This window comes from Sarcophilus harrisii, chromosome 3 (genome assembly GCF_902635505.1).
Source record: "Sarcophilus harrisii chromosome 3, mSarHar1.11, whole genome shotgun sequence".
Lineage (NCBI taxonomy): Eukaryota > Metazoa > Chordata > Mammalia > Dasyuromorphia > Dasyuridae > Sarcophilus > Sarcophilus harrisii.
The window spans coordinates 593,358,103-593,381,708 of record NC_045428.1 but is presented as its reverse complement, the minus strand read 5'-3'; the positions used below and the strand labels follow the sequence as shown (position 1 = coordinate 593,381,708).

At 55.9% G+C, this 23,606-nt stretch overlaps 1 protein-coding gene across 4 annotated transcripts; it reads left to right on the top strand.

The window, feature by feature from the left end:
- The first annotated feature begins 1,542 nt into the window (after positions 1-1,542).
- MARK4 (microtubule affinity regulating kinase 4) lies at positions 1,543-23,606 on the top strand. Of its 4 annotated transcripts, XM_031963208.1 has the most exons (19): positions 1,543-1,672; positions 3,546-3,590; positions 5,688-5,888; positions 6,472-6,525; positions 6,872-6,920; positions 7,108-7,173; positions 7,397-7,467; positions 7,619-7,675; positions 9,858-10,094; positions 10,530-10,649; positions 11,079-11,178; positions 12,191-12,300; positions 12,633-12,792; positions 17,869-18,086; positions 18,555-18,658; positions 19,117-19,389; positions 19,559-19,638; positions 21,472-21,516; positions 21,970-22,120. In XM_031963208.1, exons 1-19 carry the CDS (start codon positions 1,622-1,624, stop codon positions 22,032-22,034), a joined length of 2,106 nt encoding a protein of 701 aa, XP_031819068.1. In that variant the 5' UTR covers positions 1,543-1,621; the 3' UTR covers positions 22,035-22,120. The 4 variants fall into 4 exon arrangements, with proteins under 4 accessions (XP_031819068.1, XP_031819066.1, XP_031819069.1 ...); XM_031963206.1 differs by lacking the exon at positions 19,559-19,638 and having other exon boundaries at positions 21,970-23,606; XM_031963209.1 differs by lacking the exon at positions 3,546-3,590.

Sequence of the window (23,606 nt, the reverse complement as noted above, 5' to 3'; positions counted from 1 at the left end):
GGTTCTGAGTCAAAGGCCCAGAAATCTCACTTCCCTTTTCTGGACTTCCCTTTCCCCATCGCAAATATGGGGCAGAGGATAAACTGGGCCTGGGCCCGGGCCCAGGGTGTGGGGACCCTGCCCCTCCGCTGGGCCCCACCCACTCCCCACACCCAGCTGGAGAGGCCCCCCAAAGTCCCAGCCTGGGCCAGCTCCCCATCAGCCTCACGCAGCTGCGCCGGCCACCCACCGGCCTCCCTCCGGCCTCCCTCAGACCTCCCTCCCATCAGTCTCCCTCCAGCCTCCCTCTGGCCTCCCACCGGCCTCCCTCCGGCCTCTCATCAGCCTCCCACCGGCCTCCCTCCGGCCTCTCATCAGCCTCCCACCGGCCTCCCTCCGGCCTCCCATCAGCCTCCCTCAGGCCACCCTCCGGCCTCCATTCCTCTCTCTGACCCTGTCTCTGTGTCTCTTCTGGTTTCTGGGTGAAACTTTCTGCCTCCAGCCGAGTGTGTGTTTGGGGCCCAGGGGCCTGGCTGCTCTCGGGCCTTTGGCAGAGGAGGAAGGGGACTTGGGGGGCTCTGCGTCGGTGGGGGTGTCCGTGTGTGAGCATGTTTATGCGTGTCTGTGTGCGTGTGTCCACATATATGGCTGGGCCCACAGACGTGTCCGTGTGCATGTGTGTGAGCCCGTGCCCCGCATGTGTTGTGTGCGTGAGTCCCGTGTGCACTGCGTGTGTCTGGGGCATGTCTGTGAGCCTGGGCCGCGGTATTGCACACGCACGTGCCGGGTGTGCGCTCTGTGTGCACATGTGTCCCTGTGCTGCCGGCGTGTGCCTGCGTGAGCCTCTGCGTGTGCGCGCGTGTCGGTGGGGCCTTTGGCGGGGGCCTCCCTCCGGCCTTTACCCCTCCCTCAGCCTCCCCCGGGCTCTCCGCGCCGGCCGCCGCTCCCTCTCTGTCTGCTGCCTCCTCGCTCCTCTGGGCGCGCGGGGCTGCCAGGGGCCTGCGAGCCCCGACACATCCTCCCTCCGCCCGGCCTGTAGTGCCCAGAGGGGCCCCCGCCCTCCCAGGCCGGCCGGGGCCGAGTCGAACAAGGCGCGCCCTCCCGCTCCCTCTTCTCTTCCTCTTCCTCCTCCTCCTTCTCTTCCTCTTCTTCCTCCTCCTCCTCCTCCTCCTCTTCCTCTTCCTTTTCCTAGTTCTCTTCCCTCTCCCCACTCCCCTTCCGCGTGGGGGAGCCTGCGCCTTTAAGGGCGGGCGGGGGGCGGGGGCTCGGGCTCCCCTCCCCCTCCCCGCCCCCTCCCCCTCCCCCTCCCTGACGTCTCTTCCTCCCGGGCCCCTCCGCCGCCGCCGCCGCCCGGGCCGGCTCCGCGCCCCCCGGCCCCCCCCAGCCCCGGCCCCCCTCCCCCCATGGAGCCCGGGCTCTTTTGGAGCCGGGGCCACTAGGACCCTCGGGTGCCCTTCCCCAGCCCCGGCCCTCAGTCCCCCAGCCCGGGGCCGGCTCCCGGAGCTGGGGGGCCGCCCTTACCGGGACCCCGGCGACCGGGGCCCCCCAGCCTTTGTGTGGGTGGGAGCGGCCGACGGTCCGGGGGGGCAGGGCCAGGGCCGGGGCCGGGGGGGGTCTCCCCCCCCGGACCCTGCAGGAGAAGATGTCTTCACGGACTGCGCTGGCTCCGGGCAACGACCGGAATCCCGACTCGGTGAGTCTGCCCCGCTTGCCTGGGCGCTGGCCGGCCCCGGCCTTCTCCTCCCCGTCCGCCGGAGCTCCGGGCTCCCCGGACCTGCCGGGCCTCCCGACCCCGCTTCTTCCAGGCAGCCCCCCACCTGCCGGGTCTCCCCCCCCACACACACAACCCCTCAGCTTTCAGCACTCATCCCCTGGACCAGGGAGCGCCCCCTCCTCCAGGTAGCCTCCCACCCTTCAGTCCTCCCTGTACCGTGGGCCTGGGAGGGCCCCCTCTTCCAGGGAGCCCTCCCCAGCCCTTCCAGGCCTCCTGCTCCCCGCGGCCCAGACCCCCGGCCCCCCCACCCCACTGGGGCAGTCCCTGCTGCTCAGCCTGGTAGGCCTGTAGCTGCCTTCCCGGCAACCCTGGGCTGCTCAGGCTGCTCTCGGGCCCTGCAAGCTGAACCTCCCCCACCCACCAGGCCCCCCGGCCGGGGCTTCAGGCCTGCACCACCTCAGGGCAGCCCCCATCTTCCCGGCCCCATCCTCGGCCCCGGAGCCGGCGATTGTGACCCCCCACTATGGAAGCCTCCTGGCCAATGAGAGCTGGGATTTTCTTCCCCCCACCCCCAGCTTCCAGCCACTGCCCTCTCCTCCGGACACCCTTGGGAAGGCTCCTGGCCCGGCTCCAGAAGACCCCATCTTCTCTCGGTGGGGCTGGTCGCAGCTCGGGGGGGCTGCTGGTCCCCTTGCTCCGGCTCAGAGGTCCCCCCGTCCCTGTCTGGAAGCACCCCGGCCCCTGCCCATTTTCTAGGCCTCCGGCTCCTTTCAGGGCCAACCGGGCTCCTTTTCTCCTTCCTTTCAAGGCCAGCCTGAGTCCTTCTCTCCCCAGGAAGCCCCCCAGATTTCATGCTCTCCTTCTCCCCCCACCCCAAGCTCCAAGGCCAACCTGGCCTCCGGGAACCTTTCTTCTACCTTCCCTTCCCCCAGAGGCCTGCTTTATCCCAGCCTGAAGCCCCTTCTCCCAGGCAGAACCCCCTCCCCCATCTCTAGGCCTCTTCCCTTGGTCCTGAGCACCAGGGCACTCCCATTTCTCAGGCTTCTTCCCGGGTGCCCAGAGACACCGCCTCCTGCTTAGGCAGCACCCCGTCTCCAGCTCTCTCCTCACTCTGAGAGCCAGTGTTCCTTCCCAGAAAGCCTTATTTTCCAGGCCCTGGCCCCTGCCTCTTAGAAACTGTCTTGTTCTGCTCCGACTAGCCCCCAGTCCTGTATCTCCCAGGGCCCAATCCACGGTTCTCCCCACTGCGGACTGCTGGGACCCCTTTCTTAGCCCTCCGCCTTTTAGGCCTTCCCTAGTTCTGAGGTCCCAGTGGTAGCCTCCCCATACCTCAGTCCCTTTCCCTTCTTTTCTTCCTCCCTTCCTCCCTCCCTCCTTTCCTTTCCTTCCTTCCTTCCTTCCCTCCCTCCTTTTCTCCCACCTTCCCTGCTTCCTTCCTCCCTCTCAAGGTCAGCCTTTAGCCCTTTTTCCTCCCCTAAGAAGCCTCCCATCTTTTAGGGCAATTCTTCCCAAGACTCTAGTGTCTCTCCCCCCTGCCCCACCTCCTTCCATTTGAGACTTCCCCAGGGAAGCTCTCCACTTCCAGACCCCTGTCTGCTCAGAGGCCCAGCTGATCCCCTCCCCTAGAAAGCTCCCCAAACCCTTCAGAGAGAGGACATCCAGTTTCCCCTGGAGACCTCAGAGCATATGGGCCTCTTCTTCCCCCCCTTTCTCTGGGCTCATCCAAGGGCCCTGTCTTCCAGGCCTTAATTCCTCTACTCCTCTAAGGCAGCCCAGAGCTTTCCCATAAGGCCTTTCCCTGGAGCTGTAACCTCTGCTTTTTCTCCCCTTTGCCCCCTGTTCCATTTCCCAGGTCTCTCCTGCCTGGGAAGGCCCAAGGAGCCTGTGTGCTTTAGAGGTATTTTCTGTGTGTCTCCATCTTCCCCTTCCAGAATCGGGAGTTTTTTCCATTCCGAGAATCATCAGGGCTGCCTTCTGCTCACCTTTGCCCCCCAACCCCCATAGTAGCAGTCTGGCCCTCCCCATCCCGCTCTCTGTCTCTCTCTGGTCGCCGTAATCCCAAGGAGTCATACGTCTGTGTTCCTATAATTCTCCCGCTAAAGGTGACCTGTCCCCAGGGGGCTTTGATGGTCCTGGTTCCCCCTCCCTACCAAAGAATGCCCCTCCCTAAGATCCAGCTGCCCCCCACTTCACCTCAGTTCCCTAGCAACAGGCGCTTCCTACCTGGGGTGCCAGCCCAGGCAGAGGGAGCTAGACCAGATGGTGCTGAAGGCCAGTTTTAGCTACCACCCCCGGGTTGGAGGTGGAGGGGGACACTGTGTCTGGCCCCTGCCCCTTTAATTTTTTGCCCCCGTGCCCACCTGAATGCTGCCCTGGTGCTCCCAACATGGAGCACGGAACTGCCGCTGGCACCGTTTTGAGAAAGATCTCAAAGCACTTGGTTCCAGGGGGGGGGGTTGTTTTGAGCTGAAGGAGACCCTAGAGATCCCCTAGTCCCGTCCCTTCATTTTTACAGTAGAGGGCATTGGGACCCAGAGACAGGGACCGAGTGGCCCAAGATCACCCAGAGACTCAATCTTCTTGACTCCCGGCCCAGGGCTCCACTTTGCCATTGCTCTACATCTCTCGGGGCGTATCAAAGTACTCTCCTTCGGGATCTCCGAGTGCCCTGTATCTATTCCCTAGAGAAGAGACGGGGGCCGGGGCTTATTCTGTGTCAGGGCCGAAGGCGGGTCTGAGGGCCCGCAACGTCCTCGGATCAGTTGGCCCCGTTTGGGCTGAGACGAGGCTTTGGGATGAGGTCGCCTCCCCCCCCCAACAAACCAACAAAACCCTCGAGAAGCGGGGTTAGCTGCACGAGGGTCTGAATGGCGAAGTGCAGTGTGTGTCTCAGGAGAGGCTGGGGCCTGTTCTCCATCTTTTCTTGACCGAAGGGGAGAGAAGGATTCTTGGGACCTGAAATAGAGAGGCGAGGGACCCGTGGTCCGGAGTGGGGAGAACTTGGGGGAAGGGATGGCTTTTTTGGAGGCTGGAAGGTTTGGGACAAGGGGAAGATTGAAAAAAAATGGGGGATGAATTCTAGGAACAGAAGAGAGGGGGGAGCGGAGGGCTAAGCGGGGAAAGAACGTTGGCCACAGCGCCAAAGGAATCTTGGGGTTGAGGGGAGTGAATGTTGGGGGTCAGAATGTGGTATAGAATAAGAGTAATGGAATCTTAGGAGAAGAAATTTTAAGGGACAGACTCTTGGAGATGGAACGCTGGGAATACAATGGAACCCGGGTGTTGGGGGCTAACTGATGGCCATTCTGGTGTGAGGAACCACCTCTGGAGGAACTGGGACAAACTGTGGGTGGGGGTGGGCCCCAAATCACCCATGACCTCCTCGCCCTTGTTTTTCCCTTTTGGGGACAGACTCTGACCCATGTGGGGAGGAGCTGTGGAGGGACTGGAGGAAGGTACTTGGACTTGTCTAGATCGATGGCGATGGGCCTAGGATCGGGGAGGGAGGGAGGCCTTTGAGAAAAGTGGGAAACAAGCAATAGGGAGTCGGGCTGACTAACCCCCACTGGCTCCCCCTGGGCAAGTGTCTTCCTCTGTCTGCCTCAGTTTTCCCTTCTGTCCAATGAAGGAGTTGATCGCAGGAATTTTTCAGGGCCTTTCTAGTTGTAGCCTCAGGAGGTGTCAGACACACAGGACAGACTCCCAAAGGTGAAATGCGGAGGTCCACCTTCCCCGGCACCAGAGTCACAAAGAGAGGCCGGGACCAGGGACAAGGGAGAGGAGGAGGAGATGGAGGTCCTTGAAGGGCGGAGGGTGGGGGTGGGGGTGGCACTCCGGCTTTCTGCTCCTCTGGCCCCCTCCCCCCCCCCTGCGGATGCCCTAGGCCAGGGGGCTGAGTCATGGGCCCAAACCGGCTCTCCTACCTGGGTGGGGGTGGGGGGCGGAGATGGGCGGGCCCGGGCAGGTGAGTCGCTGACGGCCCCGTCCCCCGCAGCATGGCACCCTGAGCAGCGGCAGGTCCTCGGACAAGGGGCCCTCCTGGTCGAGTCGCTCCCTGGGCGCCCGTTGCCGGAACTCCATCGCCTCGTGCCCGGAGGAGCAGCCCCATGTCGGCAACTACCGGCTCCTGCGGACCATTGGGAAGGGGAACTTCGCCAAGGTCAAGCTGGCCCGGCACATCCTCACGGGGCGAGAGGTAGGCAGGGGCAGCGCCCGCCGGGCACCCGGGCTCGTCGGGGGGTTGGGGCTGACACCCGCCTTTGGATCCTGACGGGGAATCGTCAGTGACTTATTTAGAATCCCTGAGCCTCAGTTTCCCTCTGTAGAAAGTACCCTGATGGGTCCTACTTGGAGTGGCCTGAGCTCTCAGTGACGGAACCAATATAAAATGCTCTGCTATGCAAACGTTTTGGTTTTTGTTTTTTTTTAACTATTGGGGCAGCTAAATGTGCAGGGGAGTCAGGGGGACCTGAGTGCAAATGTGTCCTCAGACACTTAACACTTTCCAGCTGTGATTTGGGGCAGGTCACTTAATTCCCATTGTCTCAAAGTGTGTATGTGGGGCTCAGCGTGTGTGAATGTGTGAGTGTGTGTATGAGTGTGAGTGTGTATAGCCTCTAAAGGTCTTTCCAGCTTAGAATTTGTGATTTTAAGGGGATCTTGATCCTTGCCTCCCTTCCCCCAGAGGTCTCGGGTCCCATGGGCCCTGCTCTCTCAGGGTGGCTGGGAGGGGGCCGCAAGGGGAGCAGGGGCCTTGGTCTCACGGTCTGCCCTTGCAGGTCGCCATCAAGATCATCGACAAAACCCAGCTCAACCCCAGCAGCTTGCAGAAGGTGAGTTAGAGTCCCCTCCCCCTCAGGGACCCTGCGGACACCCGCTTTTTACCCAGGGCTGGCAAGTGGAGACCCTGTCCCCAGCGCTTCTGGCCTCCCGGCCTGCCGGACACCCACTGTCCCGGGGCCTGTCGGGAGGGGGGGAGCCGCCCTTCCGGAGCCTGAGGTTGTCCCAGGACTTTCCCCATTTGCCTCCAAACTGCCGCAGGGCCCGGATTCAAGTTTTGCCCCCCCTGTGACCCTGTGGGCAGTCACTTCACCCCACTTTCCACTGAAGGTGCTGGGGAGGTTGGCTAAGAACTCTGGGGAGATTTGTGTTTTAAGCTCCTTTTCCTCCCTTTTGCAGCTCTTCCGAGAGGTCCGAATCATGAAAGGCTTAAATCACCCCAATATCGGTGAGGCTCTGCCCGGGGTTGGATGGGAAGCTGCAGGGGGGCAGGGGAGAGGGGGACATAAGGGCCAGGAGCCACTGACGCTGACTCGGAGGCTTGGGGAGTCTGGGGGGGGCAGCTCCAATGCTAAGGGCTAGGAGCCACTGACGCCAACTTGGGGCTTGGGGGGCTCTTGGGGGGCTCATTGCAGTGAAGCTGTTCGAGGTCATTGAGACGGAGAAAACCCTGTACCTGGTCATGGAGTACGCCAGTGCTGGTGAGACACAGTCCCACCCCCACTCCTTGTCCCGCCACCCCCTGCACCCCCTGCTCTTCCTTCTCCATCGTCGTCTCCTCGGTGTTCCATCCCCAGCGCCCCCTCCTGGTGACCCGCCCCTCCTTGGTCCAGCTCTCCCCCATGCTTCTCTCCCCCCATCTTTCCCCCCTCCCCACCTGTACACACCCCTGTGTCTCCCTGACCCTGTCCCTGCCCCCCTCAGGGGAGGTGTTTGACTACCTCGTGTCCCATGGCCGCATGAAGGAGAAAGAGGCAAGAGCCAAGTTTCGGCAGGTGAGGGAGAGGGCGGGGTGAGGGGGCGAGGGTCTGGGGGCCGGGTGGGGGCGGGGCTGCCCCTCTTCGGCCCTGAGGGTGTGGGCTGGGGGAGCCTCCTGGGCTGAGGCCCCCTCGTTTTTCTCCCCTCCCCTGCGGTTTCCTCTGCTAGATCGTGTCTGCTGTACATTACTGTCACCAGAAAAACATCGTACACCGGGACCTGAAGGTGAGCCGGCCTGGAGCCCCCTTCCTGCCATCCCCTGGTGTCCCTGACTTCTGTAGCCTTCCTACTACCCCCGGCCTCCTGTTTCCTCCCATACCCTCAATCCACTGTGCCATGTGATCCCGACATGTGCCATCGGTGACCTCTGACCCCCACCTCATATATGCTTCCACCGTGACCTCTACGCTCCCCTCATACAGGCCAAGGGAGCAAAAACCTACCAAGGGTCTTAGGGCAACCGAACTGGGGGTGGGGCTGTGGGGGAGGGGAGGCTCGAGATAGAAAGACAGAGACAGAGAGAGGAAGGGGAAAGGAGGGAGGGGGGAAGTGACAGAGATAGAGATAGAAAGGAAAGAGACAGACAAAGAAATAGATATAGAAAGAAGGGAGAGAGACAGATGAAGAGAAAAACAGAGACAAAGGGACAGAGAAAGGATGGGAGAGGGAGGGAGGGAGAGAAAAGGAGGAAAGGGAGAAAGAAAGATAGAGTTTGGGATCTGACTCCGCTCTGACTTTGTGAGCCTAATAATAGGGCTCTAAGCACTGTGATCTCTGTTAAATGACAGTACTGGGGGTATGGGGGGGGCTTTAAAGGCAAAGCTGTGCTCAGTGGGGGGGGTTGCACCTTGGGGATATGAGAGAGGGTTGCAAAGGTGACAGAGAGAGCGAATCCATTTATGGGGGTTTTCTGAGTGCCGGGCAAAGATAGGGATAGAGGACAGGGAGTCACTTGAGATCTTATGGTTCGCTTTTCACTGTGTCTGACTTTCCATGGCCCCATTTGGCACTTTCTTGGCAGAGATACCGAAGGGATTTGCCATTTTACAGATAAGGAAACTGAGGCAAACAGGGTGACGTGATTTGCCAGCTAGTAAGTGTCTGAGGCCGCATTTGAACTCACGAAGAAGAGTCGTTCTGACTGCAGGCCTCTGGCGCCCTATGCAGTAGGGTGCCCCCAGCGGCCCTCCGGGTTCTTGAGCTAGAGAAATAGCATGATATGACCTGGACCTTGGAGATGTGCTTGGGAATAAACAAGAGACTGAAGACCTGGGGCCAGGCTAGGAGATTACTGAGTCGTTTTTGTTTGTTTGCTTTTTGAGGCAATGGGGTTTTAGGGACTTGCCTAAGGTCACACAGCCAGTAAGTGTCTGAGGTCTGATTTGAACTCAGATTCTCCTGACTCTGGGACTGGTTCTCTATTCACTAGTTGTCTCCCTTTTTATTTTATTTTGTTTATTTGCTTCCTTGTTTATTTATTTTTTTACTCTTAACCTAATCTTAGTCATGCTTGCTTCGGGACGGGGAATAGATCATTCAGTTAAAAAACACAGTAAAAACAAAATATATCTTAACTATAATAGATCTTTTAACATCCTAATGATGAGCATCCTAAAATTAAGGCTGCGGGGACAAGGCTGAGGGGACAAGGCCTTGGCAGAGCTTGCAGCAGTGAGAAAAGGCCCCCTGGAGAACAGAGTGGCCTCTGGGAACAGAATGGCCTCTGGGAACACAGTCCCAGGCCCAGCCTGGCTAAAGTAGTTACTTTGTTCCTGGGAATTAAGTGAGAGCTACAAAGTTACCCAAAGTCTTAGACACAATGAATGTTCTCCAGCCCCTCCCTCTGGGGCTTCTTAGCAACATGTATCAGCTTTGTGTCCTTGGCTCAGTCCCTTTCCTCTGGCTTCGGTTTCCTCCTCTGGACCTTCTCGGCCCAGAGAGATACGGGTCTTCACAGAAGGGAAGAGATTGTCCCCCAGTGAAAGGTTCTGAATTAACCCAGAGAGCTGCAAGGGACCTTAGGACTACCTCCTGTTCCTTACCCTTCTGCTTGACAAGGGTAGGAAACTGAGGCACCAAAAGAGATGGGAAGGATCTGGCCTAAAGTCACACAGTGAGCCAGAGGTGGGGCTAGAACTAGAAATCTGGCTAAGGGCAGGATTCGTTCTACCTCACACCAGGCCTAGCCTAGGTCTAAGCTCTAGGTCTGGTAATGGTTGCTGAATGATCTTGGACAAGTCCTTGTTCCAGTGAAGTTTGGGCCGGGTGCTCACAGAGACCCTCGCAGCTTTGACCTTCCCTGTCCCCAAGGCCTTCCCAGCTGGGTTATTTCCTGTTCTGAGGCCTTCTGACCTTCCCTGCTGACCCACAGGCCTGACCCGGACCCCTGTCCTCTCCCTTCCCGCAGGCAGAGAACCTGCTCCTGGACGCAGAGGCCAACATCAAAATCGCCGACTTTGGCTTCAGTAATGAGTTCACGCTGGGCTCCAAGCTGGACACGTTCTGCGGCAGCCCCCCCTACGCGGCCCCCGAGCTCTTCCAGGGCAAGAAGTACGACGGGCCCGAGGTGGACATCTGGAGCCTCGGGGTCATCCTCTACACGCTGGTCAGCGGCTCCCTGCCCTTTGATGGCCATAACCTTAAGGCAGGTGTTGGGCTGGGCCTGCGGATTGGAAGGAGAGGAGGGAGAAGGAAGAAAGGAGAAAGGGGAAATGGAAGGAGGGAGAGAGGAAGGAAAGTGAAAAGAGGGAAGGAGGGAAGGAAGGAAGTAAAGAAGCAAGAAAAAGAAAAGAGAGAAAGGAAAGAGGAAGGGAAAATGAAAGGAAGGAAGGAAAGAAAAAGAAAGCAAAAAAGGAGGGAGGGAGAGGGAGGAGAAAAAACAAAAGCAAAAGAAGGGAGGAAGGGAAAGAGGGCAAGAGGAAGAGAGGGAAGGAGGAAGGCACAAAGAGAAAAAGGAAGAGAGGGAGGGGGAGGGGAAATGGAAGAAGGGAAGGAGGCAGGGAAGGAGGGGAGAAGGGTGGGAAGGAGGAAGCTCACTCCCCTCCCAGAGCTGCTATAGCTCCCTTTCCTGCCCCCACAGGAGCTTCGGGAGCGGGTCCTGAGGGGCAAGTACCGGGTCCCCTTCTATATGTCCACAGACTGTGAGAGCATCCTCCGCAGGTTTCTGGTACTGAACCCAGCCAAGCGGTGCACCCTTGAGGTGAGAGCCTCGGCCTGGGTCTGGCTCCCCTCTGTGCCTCTGTTCCACCCCCGCTGCCTGCCTCTTTCCCTCCTGTCTCCCTTCCCACCTTGACTACCCCAACTCCTCATTTCCCTCCCCAAACGCTGCCTTCATTAGTAGAGTGGGGGCGCACCCCAGAACTCCCTGCCCCCCCCCCGATTGGCAGTTTCCTCGGGATGACAATAATTAGCTAACGAGCCGTGGGGATGATTACAGGGTGCCGGGTACCCAGACAGTGCGGAGGAGGGAGGGAGGGAGGGAGAGACAGGCCGGGAGCCCGGAGGCAGGCGGAGAGCATTTGAATGGGGGAGATGCCCATTTGTGGCAGGGAAAAGAGGGGACCCCGGACCCGTCCTTCCTCAGCCAGTTCCCCAGGTCACCGGCCTGCCCGTTTCTTTGCCCCCGCAGCAAATCATGAAGGACAAGTGGATCAACATTGGCTACGAAGGAGAAGAGCTGAAGCCGTACACGGAGCCCGAGGAGGACTTTGGGGATCCCAAGCGTATTGGTGAGGGTGGCAGTGGGGCCGGGGCCAGGGGGCTCATCCATCTTAGAACCTGGGACTCAGGCAATAGACCGTTAGGTCTTCGAATTGTACCAGGTCAGATCTGGATAGGCCCTTAACACGTGGAGCGTTAGGGCTCAGAGGAGCCTTAGAGCAGAGAACGTCACATGCGGGAGCAGCCTTAGGAACTGGAATGTCAGATCTGGGAGGGGACTTAGAACAGGGAATGTCAGACCTGGGAGCAGCCTTAGAACATGGAATCGCAGAGCTGGCAGAGGTGGAGGGATCTCAGAACATGGAATGTCAGAAGTGGGAGTAGGCTTGGAATATAGAATGTCAGAACTGGGAGGGATTGGGGGGGGTGTCTTAGAACATGGAATGCCAGATTTGGGAGGGAACTTAGAATGGAGAGCTGGGAAGGGCCTTAGAACCAGAAATATCAGAGCTGGGAGGGGCCTTAGAACCAGAAATATCAGAGCTGGGAGGGGGCTTAGAACAGGGAATGTGAGAGCTGGGAGGGGGCTTAGAACAGGGGATGTAAGAGCTGGGAGCAGCCTTAGAACATGGAATCGCAGAGCTGGCAGAGGTGGAGGGATCTCAGAACATGGAATGTCAGAAGTGGGAGTAGGCTTGGAATATAGAATGTCAGAACTGGGAGGGATGGGGGGGGGTGTCTTAGAACGTGGAATGCCAGATTTGGGAGGGAACTTAGAATGGAGAGCTGGGAAGGGCCTTAGAACCAGAAATATCAGAGCTGGGAGGGGGCTTAGAACAGGGAATGTGAGAGCTGGGAGGGGGCTTAGAACAGGGAATGTGAGAGCTGGGAGGGGGCTTAGAACAGGGGATGTGAGAGCATCAAAGGGAGAGGAAGAGATTCATTAGAGGTGCTATGGCGAGCTGAGGGGAGGCTTGAGACTTGGCGCCCGAGGCTCCGTGACTGGCCTCTCAGCTCTGCAGTTGGGAGGAGGTCCCGGGGGCTGGACAGCCAAGTTGAGTCCTTCTCCTTCTCTTCCAGAGGTGATGGTGAGCATGGGCTATACTCGGGAAGAGATCAAAGAGGCCTTGACGAGCCAGAAGTACAACGAGGTCACAGCCACCTACCTCCTGCTGGGCAGGAAGAGTGAGGTCTGTGGGATCCCAGGGGCTCCAGCAGCTTAATGGCCCGGGGTGGGAATACCAAGGAGGTGGAGCACATTACTGAGGGGGAAGGGGTTCCCCGGGGAGGGGGGCGCAAACACGGCTCACTTTCATTAATCAGCATTTATTAAGCACCTACTATATATGAGGTATATATAATAGAACCAGGCACTGCTTAAGTCCTGGAGATGCAAAGACCACAAGAAAGAGTCCCTGCCCCCAGGAGATACACAGTGTGGGTTTGGCAGACATGAGTCCCAGCCTCACGAGGTAAGTAAGGAAGTAGCATTTGACTGAGACTCTTTTCCCTTGTCCCCCAGGAGGGTGGGGACAGGGGCGCCCCTGGGCTGGCTCTTGCTCGAGTTCGACCACCCAGTGAGGCAGCCAATGGCCCCAGCAAAAGCTCCAGTTCCAGCCAGAACAAAAGCCAGAGGAGTTCTTCGTCGACCTATCACCGGCAGCGCCGGCATAGCGACTTCTGTGAGTGACCTTCCCCTTGCCGTGACCTGAGCCTTTCCTGGGGCCACCCCTGCCCCCACCCTTCCCATCCTGGGTCATGAGGCAGACTTTTCTCTTATTCATAGGGAGGAATGGTCTGACTATGCAATGGTAGGGACGGTCCCACTGTGCGATGGCAGGAATGGTCCCACTGTGTGATGGCAGGAATGGTCCCATTGTGTGATAGCAGGAATGGCCCCATTGTGCGATGGCAGTAATGGTCCCACTGCGCGATAGTAGGAATGGTCCCACTGTGTGATGGCAGGAATACACCCCATGGTGTGATGGTAGGAATGGCCCTACTGTGTGATGATGGGAACCTAGGACCCAGAGGCATCAAGCCTGAAATTCTCTTGATGCTGCTCACAGGTAGCTGGGTGACCTTAGAAAAATTTTAAGAAGAGTTAATATCTTTCATTTTTAAAAACTCCACTGTGTGTGTGTGTGTGTGTGTGTGTGTGTGTGTGTGTGCATTCCATCTATGAAAAAGAATAAAAAAGCAATAGGAAAAAAGTCACCAAAAGAGAACTAACCAATTGAGCCCATGGTATATGCCAAATTGCACTCAAAGCTCCTCACCTCTTCAAAGAAGGAATTATAACTTCTTTTTTTTTGCTGAGGCAGTTGGGGTTAAGTGACTTGCCAAGGGTCACACAGCTAGGAAGTGCTAAGTGTATGAGGCCAGATTTGAACTCAGATCCTCCTACTTCAGGGGTAGGGCTTTATCCATTGCACCACCAAGCTGCCCCGGAATTACAATTTCTTCCATCTCTGAGGTTGACATCCTGACTCTAACGACCCAGCATTCACTTTCCAGGTTTGGAGATTTGCTTTTTCACCGTCTTTTGTCCAGTTACAGTATTGCAACATTATCGTAAACAACATCATATGTAGTTTGTCTGGTTCTTATCACTTTGCATCAGCTTATTTAAATCTTCCAGGTTTCTCTAGATTCCTTACCTCGGTCATTTCTTTCGGCACAGTAATATTTCATGAGATTCAGGTACAATCGTTTGTCCGGCCGTTCCCCAACCAGTGGGCTTCCATTGGGCTTCCAATTCTATGCTACCGCAAAAAGTGGTTGTCAATACTTTGGTGTGTGAGGGGTCTTTGTCTTTCTTTCTGTCACTGCTGTCCCTTGGGGTGTGTGACCAGCAGAAACGCCTCTAGGTCAAAAGGTCTGGACTTTTTAGTCACTTCCTTAGCATAGCTGCAAATTGCTTACCAGGATGATGAAACCAGTTCACCACTCTACCGATATTGTATTGATGTGCCCGTTTTCCCACAACCCCTCCAACACTGACCTTTCCCGTCTTTCATTATCTTTGCCAGTTTGTTGGGGTGGAGGGGAAACCTCAAAGTTGTCTCGCTCTTCACTTCTTTTGTTATTAGTGATTTGGATATTCTTTCATATGCTTGGGGATGGATTATTTCTTTTGATGTCATAATAGTAAAGGATTTAGCACTTTGTCTAGCATTTAGCAGATGTCACATATATTAGCTATTATTATTTTTAAAACTGTTCATATCATTTGATCACTTATCAACAGGGAATGGTTTTTGTTTTGTGTTTGTTTTAGTTACATATAGATCTGGGGGTTCTGGTCCTAATCTGAGAGATTTGATGAAAAGTCTCCCAATTGACAGCTTTTCTTCATATTCGAGTTGTATTAGTTTTTCTTGCAAAAATGTTTGTTATTGTTGTTCAACCATTTCACTAATTTGGAATTCTATGTGACCCCATCTGGGGTTTTCTTGGGAGAGAGTGGTTTAAACATGTCCTTTTTTAGCTCATTTTGCAGATGACAAAACTGAGTAAGTGACTTGCCCTGGTCACACAGCTGATAAGTGTCTGAAGCCAGATTTCAATTGAGGCCTTCCTCACTCCACTGCACTATCTAAATGTCCTGCAAAACCTTTTTAATCTCTCAAAAGCAAATTATCTGTTTTCTCTTTTATCATTACTAATAGTCCATGTTTAGTTTTAGTTAATAATTCTTCCCCTAGACTTAGGAGGCAGATCTCAAACTATCTATCTATTTATCCACACACATATACATAAGTATATAGTATACTATATACCAGTGGTTCTCAAAGTATGGTCTAGAGAATCCTGGGGATCTCTGAAATCCTTTTAGAGGGTCTACAAATTCAAAAATAGTTTTTATTTCCAATACGGTAAATGTCTATAAATATAACCCAGATAAACAAAAACGCTTTGGAGAGATTCTCAATCATTTTTAATAGGATGAAGATACTGGAAACAAAAGTTTGAGAACCACTGCAATATACTATACTATATATATACTACATACTATATATAGAATATACTATACATAGTATATACTATACAATATATAGTATACTATATGCTCTATATAGTATATACTGTACTATAAACTATACTGTATACAGTTTATAGTACAGTATATACTATAATATAAAGTTGTCAAAACAATTTGGTAGTGAATAAGAAAGAGGGGTTGATCAGTGAAACAGATTAGATACACAAAGTACAGAAGCAAATGAACACAATAACTTACTGCCTCATATAACCAAAGAGCACAGCTACTAGGGCTGGGACTCATTATTTGACAAAATCTGTTGGGAAAACTGGGAAGTAGTTTGGCAGAAACAAAGTTTAGATCAGCCTCTCATACAATAATCCCAAGATAAGTTCAAATGAATACATAATTTAGATATAAAGAGTGACATAACCGAGCAAATTAGTGGAGTATGGGAGAAAGTATCTGTCCGATCTATGGGTAGGGAAAGAGTTCATAAATAAACAAGAGATAAATTCAGTGTTGATTATGTAAAATTTAAGTTTTTACACGTGTAAAACTAATGAAGTTAAAATGAGAAAAGAAGTCAATCAGTTGGGGGAGAATCTTTGCTAGTTTCTCTGATATTAATTTCTAAGTTATATAGAAAATTGATTCAAATTTATAAGAACAAGAGTCATTCCCTAACTGATAAAAAGTCAAAGGATATGAATAGGCAGTTTTCAGAAAAAGAAACCAAGCTATCAGTAATCATATGGGGAAAAAAAAAAAAACACTCAAAGTCTCTTATAATTAGAAATATGTAAAATAAATACCTCTGAGGTTCTACCTCATACCCATCAGATTGGCAAAGTCAACAAAAAAGGAAATGCCAAAGGCTGATGGGGCTGTTGGAGAATAGCCATATTAATGCATTGTTGATGGAATCGTGAACTGGGAAGCAATTTGGAACTATGCTGAATCAGTCAATAAGCTTGATTATGTGCCTACAGTGTGCCAGGCCACTTGCTAAGTGCTAGGGATACAGGAGAGATAAAAGATAGTCCCTGCCCTTGAGAAGTTTACAATTGAACGAAGACAAGATGCGCACAATTTCATATAAACAAGTTATGAACAAGATAAATAGGAAATAATCAACAGAGGACAGACTAGAATTCAGAAAAATTTGGGGGGCAGCTAGGTGGCACAGTGGATAGAGCCCTGAAATCAGGAGGACCTGAGTTCAAATCTGGAATCAGACACTTAACACTTCCTAGCTGTGTGACCCTGGGCAAGTCACTTAAACCCAATCGCCTGAGCAAAAGGAAAAAAAAAATGGAAAGGTTTACTATATAAGGTGGGATATTAATTAGGACTTGAAGGAAGCCAAGAGTCAAAGATGAGAAAGGAGAAACTTCCGTGTGGGGGGGAGGGCAGTCAGTAAAAATGTCCAGAGTTGGGAGATAGAAAGTCCTGTTTGTCGGGTGTCACCGGATTGACTGGTAGGAAAATGTTGGAAACTGGGAAGGGTCTGGAGAGTGGAGTGAAGGGGGCACTAGGTTACATATAAGGAGTGTCAAATAGAGCATTTCGCATTTTTGTTATTCAACACTATTTTCTTTTTCCAATTACTTGTAAAGATACTTTTCACCATTCATTTTGGTAAGATTTTGATCTATTTTTTCCTCCCTCTCTTGCCTCCCCCTCCCCAAGAGAGCAAGAGATCTGATCTAGATTTTGTGCGTACAATAATTTAAAACTTATTTCTATATTAGTCATGTTGTGAAAGAAAAATCAGAACAAAAGGGAAAAACCAAGAGAGAGAACAAGCCAGCAAACAAAGGTGAAAATAGCTGCTTCCATCTGCGTCCAGTCTCCTAGCTCTCTCTCGGGATGTGGATGGCGCTTTCCATCTCCCGTCTGTGGGAGCTGCCCTGGATCACTGCTTGCTGAGAAGAGCCGAATCTGCCATAGCTGCTCATCACCCAGTCTTCTTGTTCCCAGCCCTCCATTCTCCGGTTCTGCTCAGTTCCCTCAGCATCAGTTCCTCTAAGTCTCTCCAGGCCTTTCTGAAATCCTCCTGCTGGTTGGTTCTCATTGATCAGTAATGTTCCATGGCTCTCGTACGAGGCCGTTCCCAGTCTAATGGGCGTTCGCTCGGTTCCTCATTCCCCAATAGCACAAGAGCTTGCATTTGGTCCCCGGGGTGATAGGGAACCCTGAGCTCCGGGGTGAGTGTCTGTGAGTGGGACCGTTCCTAACGGTCCCTTCTTTCGTGCGGGAGACAAAGAATCGGAAACCGAGGGGATGCCCGTGATTCGGGGGACGTGACACAGGAAATAAAGGTTTCCGAAAAGCCCGAGAAGAATTCTGTGAACTGACGCACAGGGAGCGGAGCCGGAGGACGCTGACGCGACATCACGCAGACCCACAGCTCTGAGACTGCTCGGCCCAGAGAGTGCAGCTGTGCAGGGAGAGAGGGAGCCCGCCTCCGGCCCCCAGCCGGCGCCCGGGACGGACCGAGACATGTTTCTGGGACGCGGCCAGTGGGGGAATCTGCTTTGCTTGACTGTACATGTTTGTAACCGGCGGTTGTTTGTCTCACTTTCTCAGCTGGGAAGGGCGGGAGAGAATGAGGAGCTGGAGAGAAAATCTGATTTAAGAAAAAGGAATTCTCCCCTACAGCATGGTGGAAGGCGCTTTATCCGGGTTTTTTGAGCGTTAAGACTCGGGCCTGGGCTGGAATCTGGACGGGCTCCGACTGGGGGCTCACCATTCTCCTCTTCCTTGCCAGGTGGCCCCTCCCCAGCCCCCCTGCACCCCAAACGCAGTCCCACGAGTACGGGGGAGACGGAGCTGAAAGAGGAGCGGCTGCCAAGCCGCAAGACCAGCTGCAGCACGGCGGGGGGCGGGAGTCGGGGCCTGCCCCCGGCCAGCCCCATGGTCAGCAGCGCCCACAACCCCAACAAAGCCGAGATCCCCGAGCGGCGTAAAGACGGCTCGGGCACACCTGTGAGTAGGGGCAGAGGAGGCTCGGGGGAGGCCGCTCCCTTCCGTCTGTCTCTGATTGTCCCCTGAGCCCCAGGCTGGGCAGCGGAGGCTCTGGCCCTTAACCTCCAGCAAGCACCCGTCTTTCTTTGCCTTTCTGAGTCTCAGTTTTCCCCATCTGTAAAATGGGGCTGATACTAACTCAGATGCCCTACTGTTCTCTGAGGATCTATGGAGGTAAAGCCCTTTCCAGTTGCTTCCCAGCTGTGTGGGAAGTGATTTCCCCTCTCTGAACCTCAGTTTTCTCCTTTGTCAAAGAGGGATAATTCTTGTCCAGCCCTTTTACTTTGATTGGAGAGACTCGAGCAGCGTCACCCAGAGCAGAATTCAGACCTGGCTGCTCCTTCTGGGCCCTTAAAGGGTGACAGGGTGGGAGGAGGACATGGCAGCCAGGAAGTCACCCCCCCATCTGACCCCCACCCTCTTTATCAGAATAACCTTCCCCCGAGTGTGATGACTCGTCGGAACACGTATGTGTGCACGGAGCGTCCCGGGGCGGAGCGGCCCTCCCTGCTGCCCAACGGGAAGGAGAACAGGTACCAGGCAGGGCGCCCTGAGGGAGCATAGGGCAAAGGCTGGGCCAGTCGCTGGGTCCTTGCCCGGCAACGGCGCCGGGGCATCCCAGGCAACCCCTCAGCCATTCAACAGTCCTCTGGCATAGGGGCTTCTGCTGAGGGGTCATCTCATCTATTTTCCTCAAGGGGATGGTAGAATGTGAGCTGTCAGGGCTGGGAGGGGCTTAGAACAAGGGGTATCAGGGCTGGGAAGTGCCTTAAAGACCATCCATTCCAACATCCCCTACCCTCAACAAGTGCCCACCATTTTGCTCAGAGGGCCCCGGTCCTTCCCAGAAGTCCTAGCACCTGGAGCTTTTGGGTTCAGTGGGCCCGGGCTCATTTGATCCAGGCTTTCAGGGGAACAGGGCCCTTCCAAAGATCCCTTCGACTCGGGGCAGTCTCGGTGCCGGGCTGACGGCCGCCTCTGTCTCCTCCAGCTCGGGCCCTCCTCGGGTTCCCCCAGCTTCCCCCTCGAGCCACAGCTTGGCACCCCCCGGGGGCGAGAGAAGCCGCCTGGCCCGGGGCTCCACCATCCGCAGCACCTTCCACGGCGGGCAGGTGCGGGACCGGCGGGCAGGGGCGGGAAGCGGGGTCCAGAACGGGCCGCCCGCGTCCCCCACCTTGGCCCACGAGGCCACGCCGCTGCCCACCGGGCGACCGCGACCCACCGCCAACCTCTTCAGCAAGCTCACCTCCAAACTGACCCGCAGGTACGGGCCCGGGCCCGGGGAGGGGGCCCCGGGGGGCGGGGGCCGGGTGCGCCCGTCGGGCTGCTAACCTCTGCCTCTCCACGCTCTCCTTCTCTCCAACCAAAACAACTGTTTCTCCCCCCTCTTCTGTCTCCTCTCTCCGTCCGCTACTCGCTCGGTCCCGCTGCAGGGTCACCCTCGACCCCTCTAAACGGCAGAACTCTAACCGCTGTGTGTCTGGGGCGTCTCTGCCCCAGGGATCCAAGATCAGTAAGTGGGGCCCGGCCCGTTCTCTGTCTCTGTGCCCTCGCCTGCGGCCCAGCTCTCCTGTCTCACCCGTGCCCGCGCCAATGGCTTTCCCCCTCCCGCCTGGCCCCCCTTGTCTGCTGGCCGCCTGTCCCTCTCTGGCCAGGGGAGCGTGAGCGTCTCTGCTTTCTCCTTCTGGGAGCTTTTGTGTTACTCTGCCTCCCCTGTCTTTCTCTCTGCATGTCTCTGTTTCTCTCTCTTATCTCTCTCTTAGGGTCTCTCTCTCTCTTGTTTCTCCTGGGATTTTTTTTGTCTCTGTCTCTCTCCCTTTCCCTGTCTCTCTGCCCCTGGGGTTTCTTTGTCTCTCTATCTCTGTCTCTCCCTTGCTCTCTCTCGGGACCTCTCCATTTCTTTCTGTCTCTGGCTCCTTGGGATCTCTCTCTCTTCCTTTCCTCCACCACACACAACACACACACACACACACACACACACACACACACACACACACACACACACGCTCTTTCTCTCTCACCCAAAGAGCATACGAGGATAATGAAGGTCCTTATTAATGGCCCGTACTGAACTCCTCTAAGATTTGCAAAGTCCTTATTTGACCTTATCTGAGTCTCACAGCAGCCCTGGGAGGTCGGTGCTGTTATTTTGCTCATTTTACAGTTGAGGAAACTGAGGCAGACAAGTTCGATAATTTGTCCAAGGTCACACAGCTAGTGATGGCATCAGGATTTGAACTTCCAGGTCCCGGGCTCAGTGCTGTCTCCCCCACCCCCAACAGTTGCTCCGTGACACAAGAATCTCTTAAAGAAAATGAGGATGTTTAGTGGGAAGACTGGGAGTCTGTCCGGATGGGGGAGAATGGGGGGGAGCAAGGGGAGGGGGCGTGGGAGCCGTCCCGAGCTTTGGAGGGGCTGTCATTTGGAAGAGGGGCCGGCCTGGTTCTGCCGGGCCACACTGGACAGAACAGGAGTCATGGCGGACGGTTACCGGCTTGAGCTCAGGTGATCCTTCCCCATCCTTGGGGTTGTCCCAGGATGGAATGGTCTATCCTGAGAGGTGGCGGGGGTGTAGAACTCTGGGCCTGAAGTCAGGAAGATGAGGTCAAACCCAGTCTCCTGCACGTTCTACCTGTGTGACCCTGCACAAGTCACTTCCCCCTTCTGCCTCAGTTTCCTCATCTGCAAAATGAGCTGGAGCAGGAAAAGGCTTTAGTATCTCTGCCAAGAAAACCCCCCAGTGGAGTCACAGAGAGTGGGACACAGTTGAAAACAACTGACCAACAGCAGCGACCTTGAAGGGGGATGGCTTCCCCTTTGCCCTGAGGGCTGCCATTTGTCAGGGAAGTTGCCCCCACCCCTCCACCCCCAGCTGCCCCTTCCCACCCCGTTCTCTCTCACATTTGGTGCTGTCTCTCGCTATCTCTCACTTCTCTGTCTCTGTCACTGTCTCTGACAGTCTCACCCTTTAGCCCCTCCTCCCTTGGTCTGTTCACTGGTCTGAGTCCAGGGGGCCCTTGACTTCCGATTGTTTGCCAGACCCCCCCCTCCCCCGCCCTGCCTCTCCCTCCCAATCCTGTCTCTCTTCTCTCCAGTAAGCTGGCCGAATACAGCTAACATGGGGTGGGGGCGGGGGCCAGGAGGGCCGGGGCCTCGACCCCAGCTTTCGTCCTGGGAGCTAAGCAGCCAGGAAGCTGGGGGGGGGGCAGAAGCCGGGAACCCTTCTTCCTGTTCCCCCCCCTCCCCAAGGAAGGGCTCTAGCAAGAGATCGGGGCCAGCTGGGGACGGGGCCCAAGTCTAAGGCTGGCTGCCATTCTGTGTGACTCTGCCCCCTCCCCTTCATCAGGGTCGCAGACCAACCTGAGAGAATCGGGGGACCTGAGGTCACAGGGTAAGTGTCCCCCCTTCCCTGCTCCCCCCACTCCCCCTCCCCCCCGTTCTTCCTGGGGACCCCCGTGTGGGTCCTGCCAGTCTCGGGTCCTAGAGTCAGCTCAGGCTGTTCCCAGAGGTTCTAAGAGCCTCTGCCCTGGGCTTCCTTCTTTCTCTCTGGGATCGGGACTGTGTTTCTTCCTTTTACCATCTCACTTTTCCCTTTCACTTCACTTTCTCCTCTGCTTACCCACTTCCTCTTTCCCCTCAATCCCTCTTCCCACGACCTCCCACTTCTTCCCCTTCATTCTCTCCTCCCACTTTCCCCCTCACTCTGCCCCCCTGTGACCTCCCATGTGTTCCCCTCCCTTCCCCCCCATGACCTCCCATGTTTTCCCCTCCCCCTTCCCTCCCATGATCCCCCCTGCCTCCCAGCGTCCCCTCACACTCCCCCTGTCTGCTTGGTCTCCCGCAGTAGCCATCTACCTTGGGATCAAGAGGAAGCCACCCCCCGGCTGCTCCGATTCCCCTGGAGTGTGAAGCTGACGAGCTCGCGCCCACCGGAGGCCCTGATGGCGGCCCTTCGCCAGGCCACGGCGGCCGCCCGCTGCCGCTGCCGCCAGCCCCAGCCCTTCCTGCTGGCCTGCCTGCACGGTGGGGCCGGCGGGCCCGAGCCCCTGTCCCACTTCGAGGTGGAGGTGTGTCAGCTGCCTCGGCCCGGCCTCCGGGGCGTCCTCTTCCGCAGGGTGGCGGGCACTGCCCTGGCCTTCCGCACGCTGGTCACCCGCATCTCCAATGACCTGGAGCTCTGAGACTGGCAGAAGCCCCCTCCGCCAGAGACTTTGAGGGGGCCGGGGGAGGGGAGCCCCCACTCCCCGCCGAAGAGCTCGGCTCCCCTTTGTCCTTCTTCCACTCCACCGATGCTGGGATTGGGGAGGGGGGAGGAGCGTTGGAGAGGCGGCCACCATAGTTACTCTAGTCTTTTCGAGCTGGAAAAAGCCTTAGAGACCATTAAGTTCAACCCTTCCCATTTTACAGAAGGGGAGACTGAGTTTCAGGGAGGGAAGGGACTTGTACAAGATCAGATAGTTGGGGGGGCTTAGGACCCAGTCTTCCTGCCTCCCTGTTCATTCTCCCACACCAAAGCCCAGACCCACTCCTCCCCCACCCAGCCCTTCTTCCATCTCTACGGAACGAGGCGTCGAAGCGAGAGGCGGGGTCAGGCTGGATAGGCCCTCGCGCTGTCCGGCACCTGCCCCACGCGCGGCCCGGGAGACTGGAACCCTCGGTTCTCCTTCCCGAGTCTCACTCTTCTGACCTTGGACAAGTCAACCTAGGCCTCAGTTTCCCTCTTCTGATGGAGGAGGGAGTTAGACTTGTTTGGTCTCTAGGATATCTCCTAGCTCTTTCCCCAGTTTTTTTGGGGGGGAGGCAGCTGGAGGGAACCTTGTAGAACCTAGATTCCCTGTTCTTCCTAGGACGGGGGGCCAGAGATGTTGCTGGAAAGCCGGGAGGGTGGGGAAGGGAAGGGGGGCGGGTAGAAAGAGGGACAGCAGCGCTCCTGTCTGGCCCCCCCGCCTCCCCCCATTCATCAAGATCTCTCACGAGGCTGAACTTTGGACTGGGTGGCAGGTTGGCTGTGAAGGCCAGGTACAGCGTCCCCGGAGGAGCTTGGCTACAGGGGAAGCGCCCCCCCCCCAGCCTGAGGGCTTTTCCTTCCCTCTCCCTCCCCTGAAACCACCTCAGGTGCCCAAAACTGATTTGGATTGGACTCTCTATGGGGCGAAGTTCTCAAATTCTCCCCCTTCCGTTACCTGGGGTGAGAGGTCTGGGGGGAGATGGAAGAGGGGAGTTGGGAGGACTGGGGCCCTCCCCTCTTTCTTTCCTCCCTTCTCCCTCCCACCCACCAATCAGACCCTTCCCCCTCCTCTTTTCCCTGACACTTTGTACAAATCCTTGTAAATATATCCTCCCTCCTGCCTCCCGACCTCCCCTCACACCTTGTCCGCCAAGGGAGCTGCCTCCAGTTTTTAAGTTATTATGCCCCTGGTCCCCCCGGCCCGGCCCTGGCCCCTGCCGCCTGTTACCAATAAAATTAGGAGATTCCCCCTG

Excerpts from the sequence above, each read along its gene's own strand:
- MARK4 (XM_031963206.1), top strand. The coding sequence starts at position 1,622 with ATGTCTTCACGGACTGCGCTGGCTCCGGGCAACGACCGGAATCCCGAC. Across the intron at positions 6,526-6,871 it reads ACCCCAGCAGCTTGCAGAAG|CTCTTCCGAGAGGTCCGAAT; the intron begins GTGAGTTAGAGT and ends TCCCTTTTGCAG. Across the intron at positions 7,468-7,618 it reads CAAGAGCCAAGTTTCGGCAG|ATCGTGTCTGCTGTACATTA; the intron begins GTGAGGGAGAGG and ends TTCCTCTGCTAG.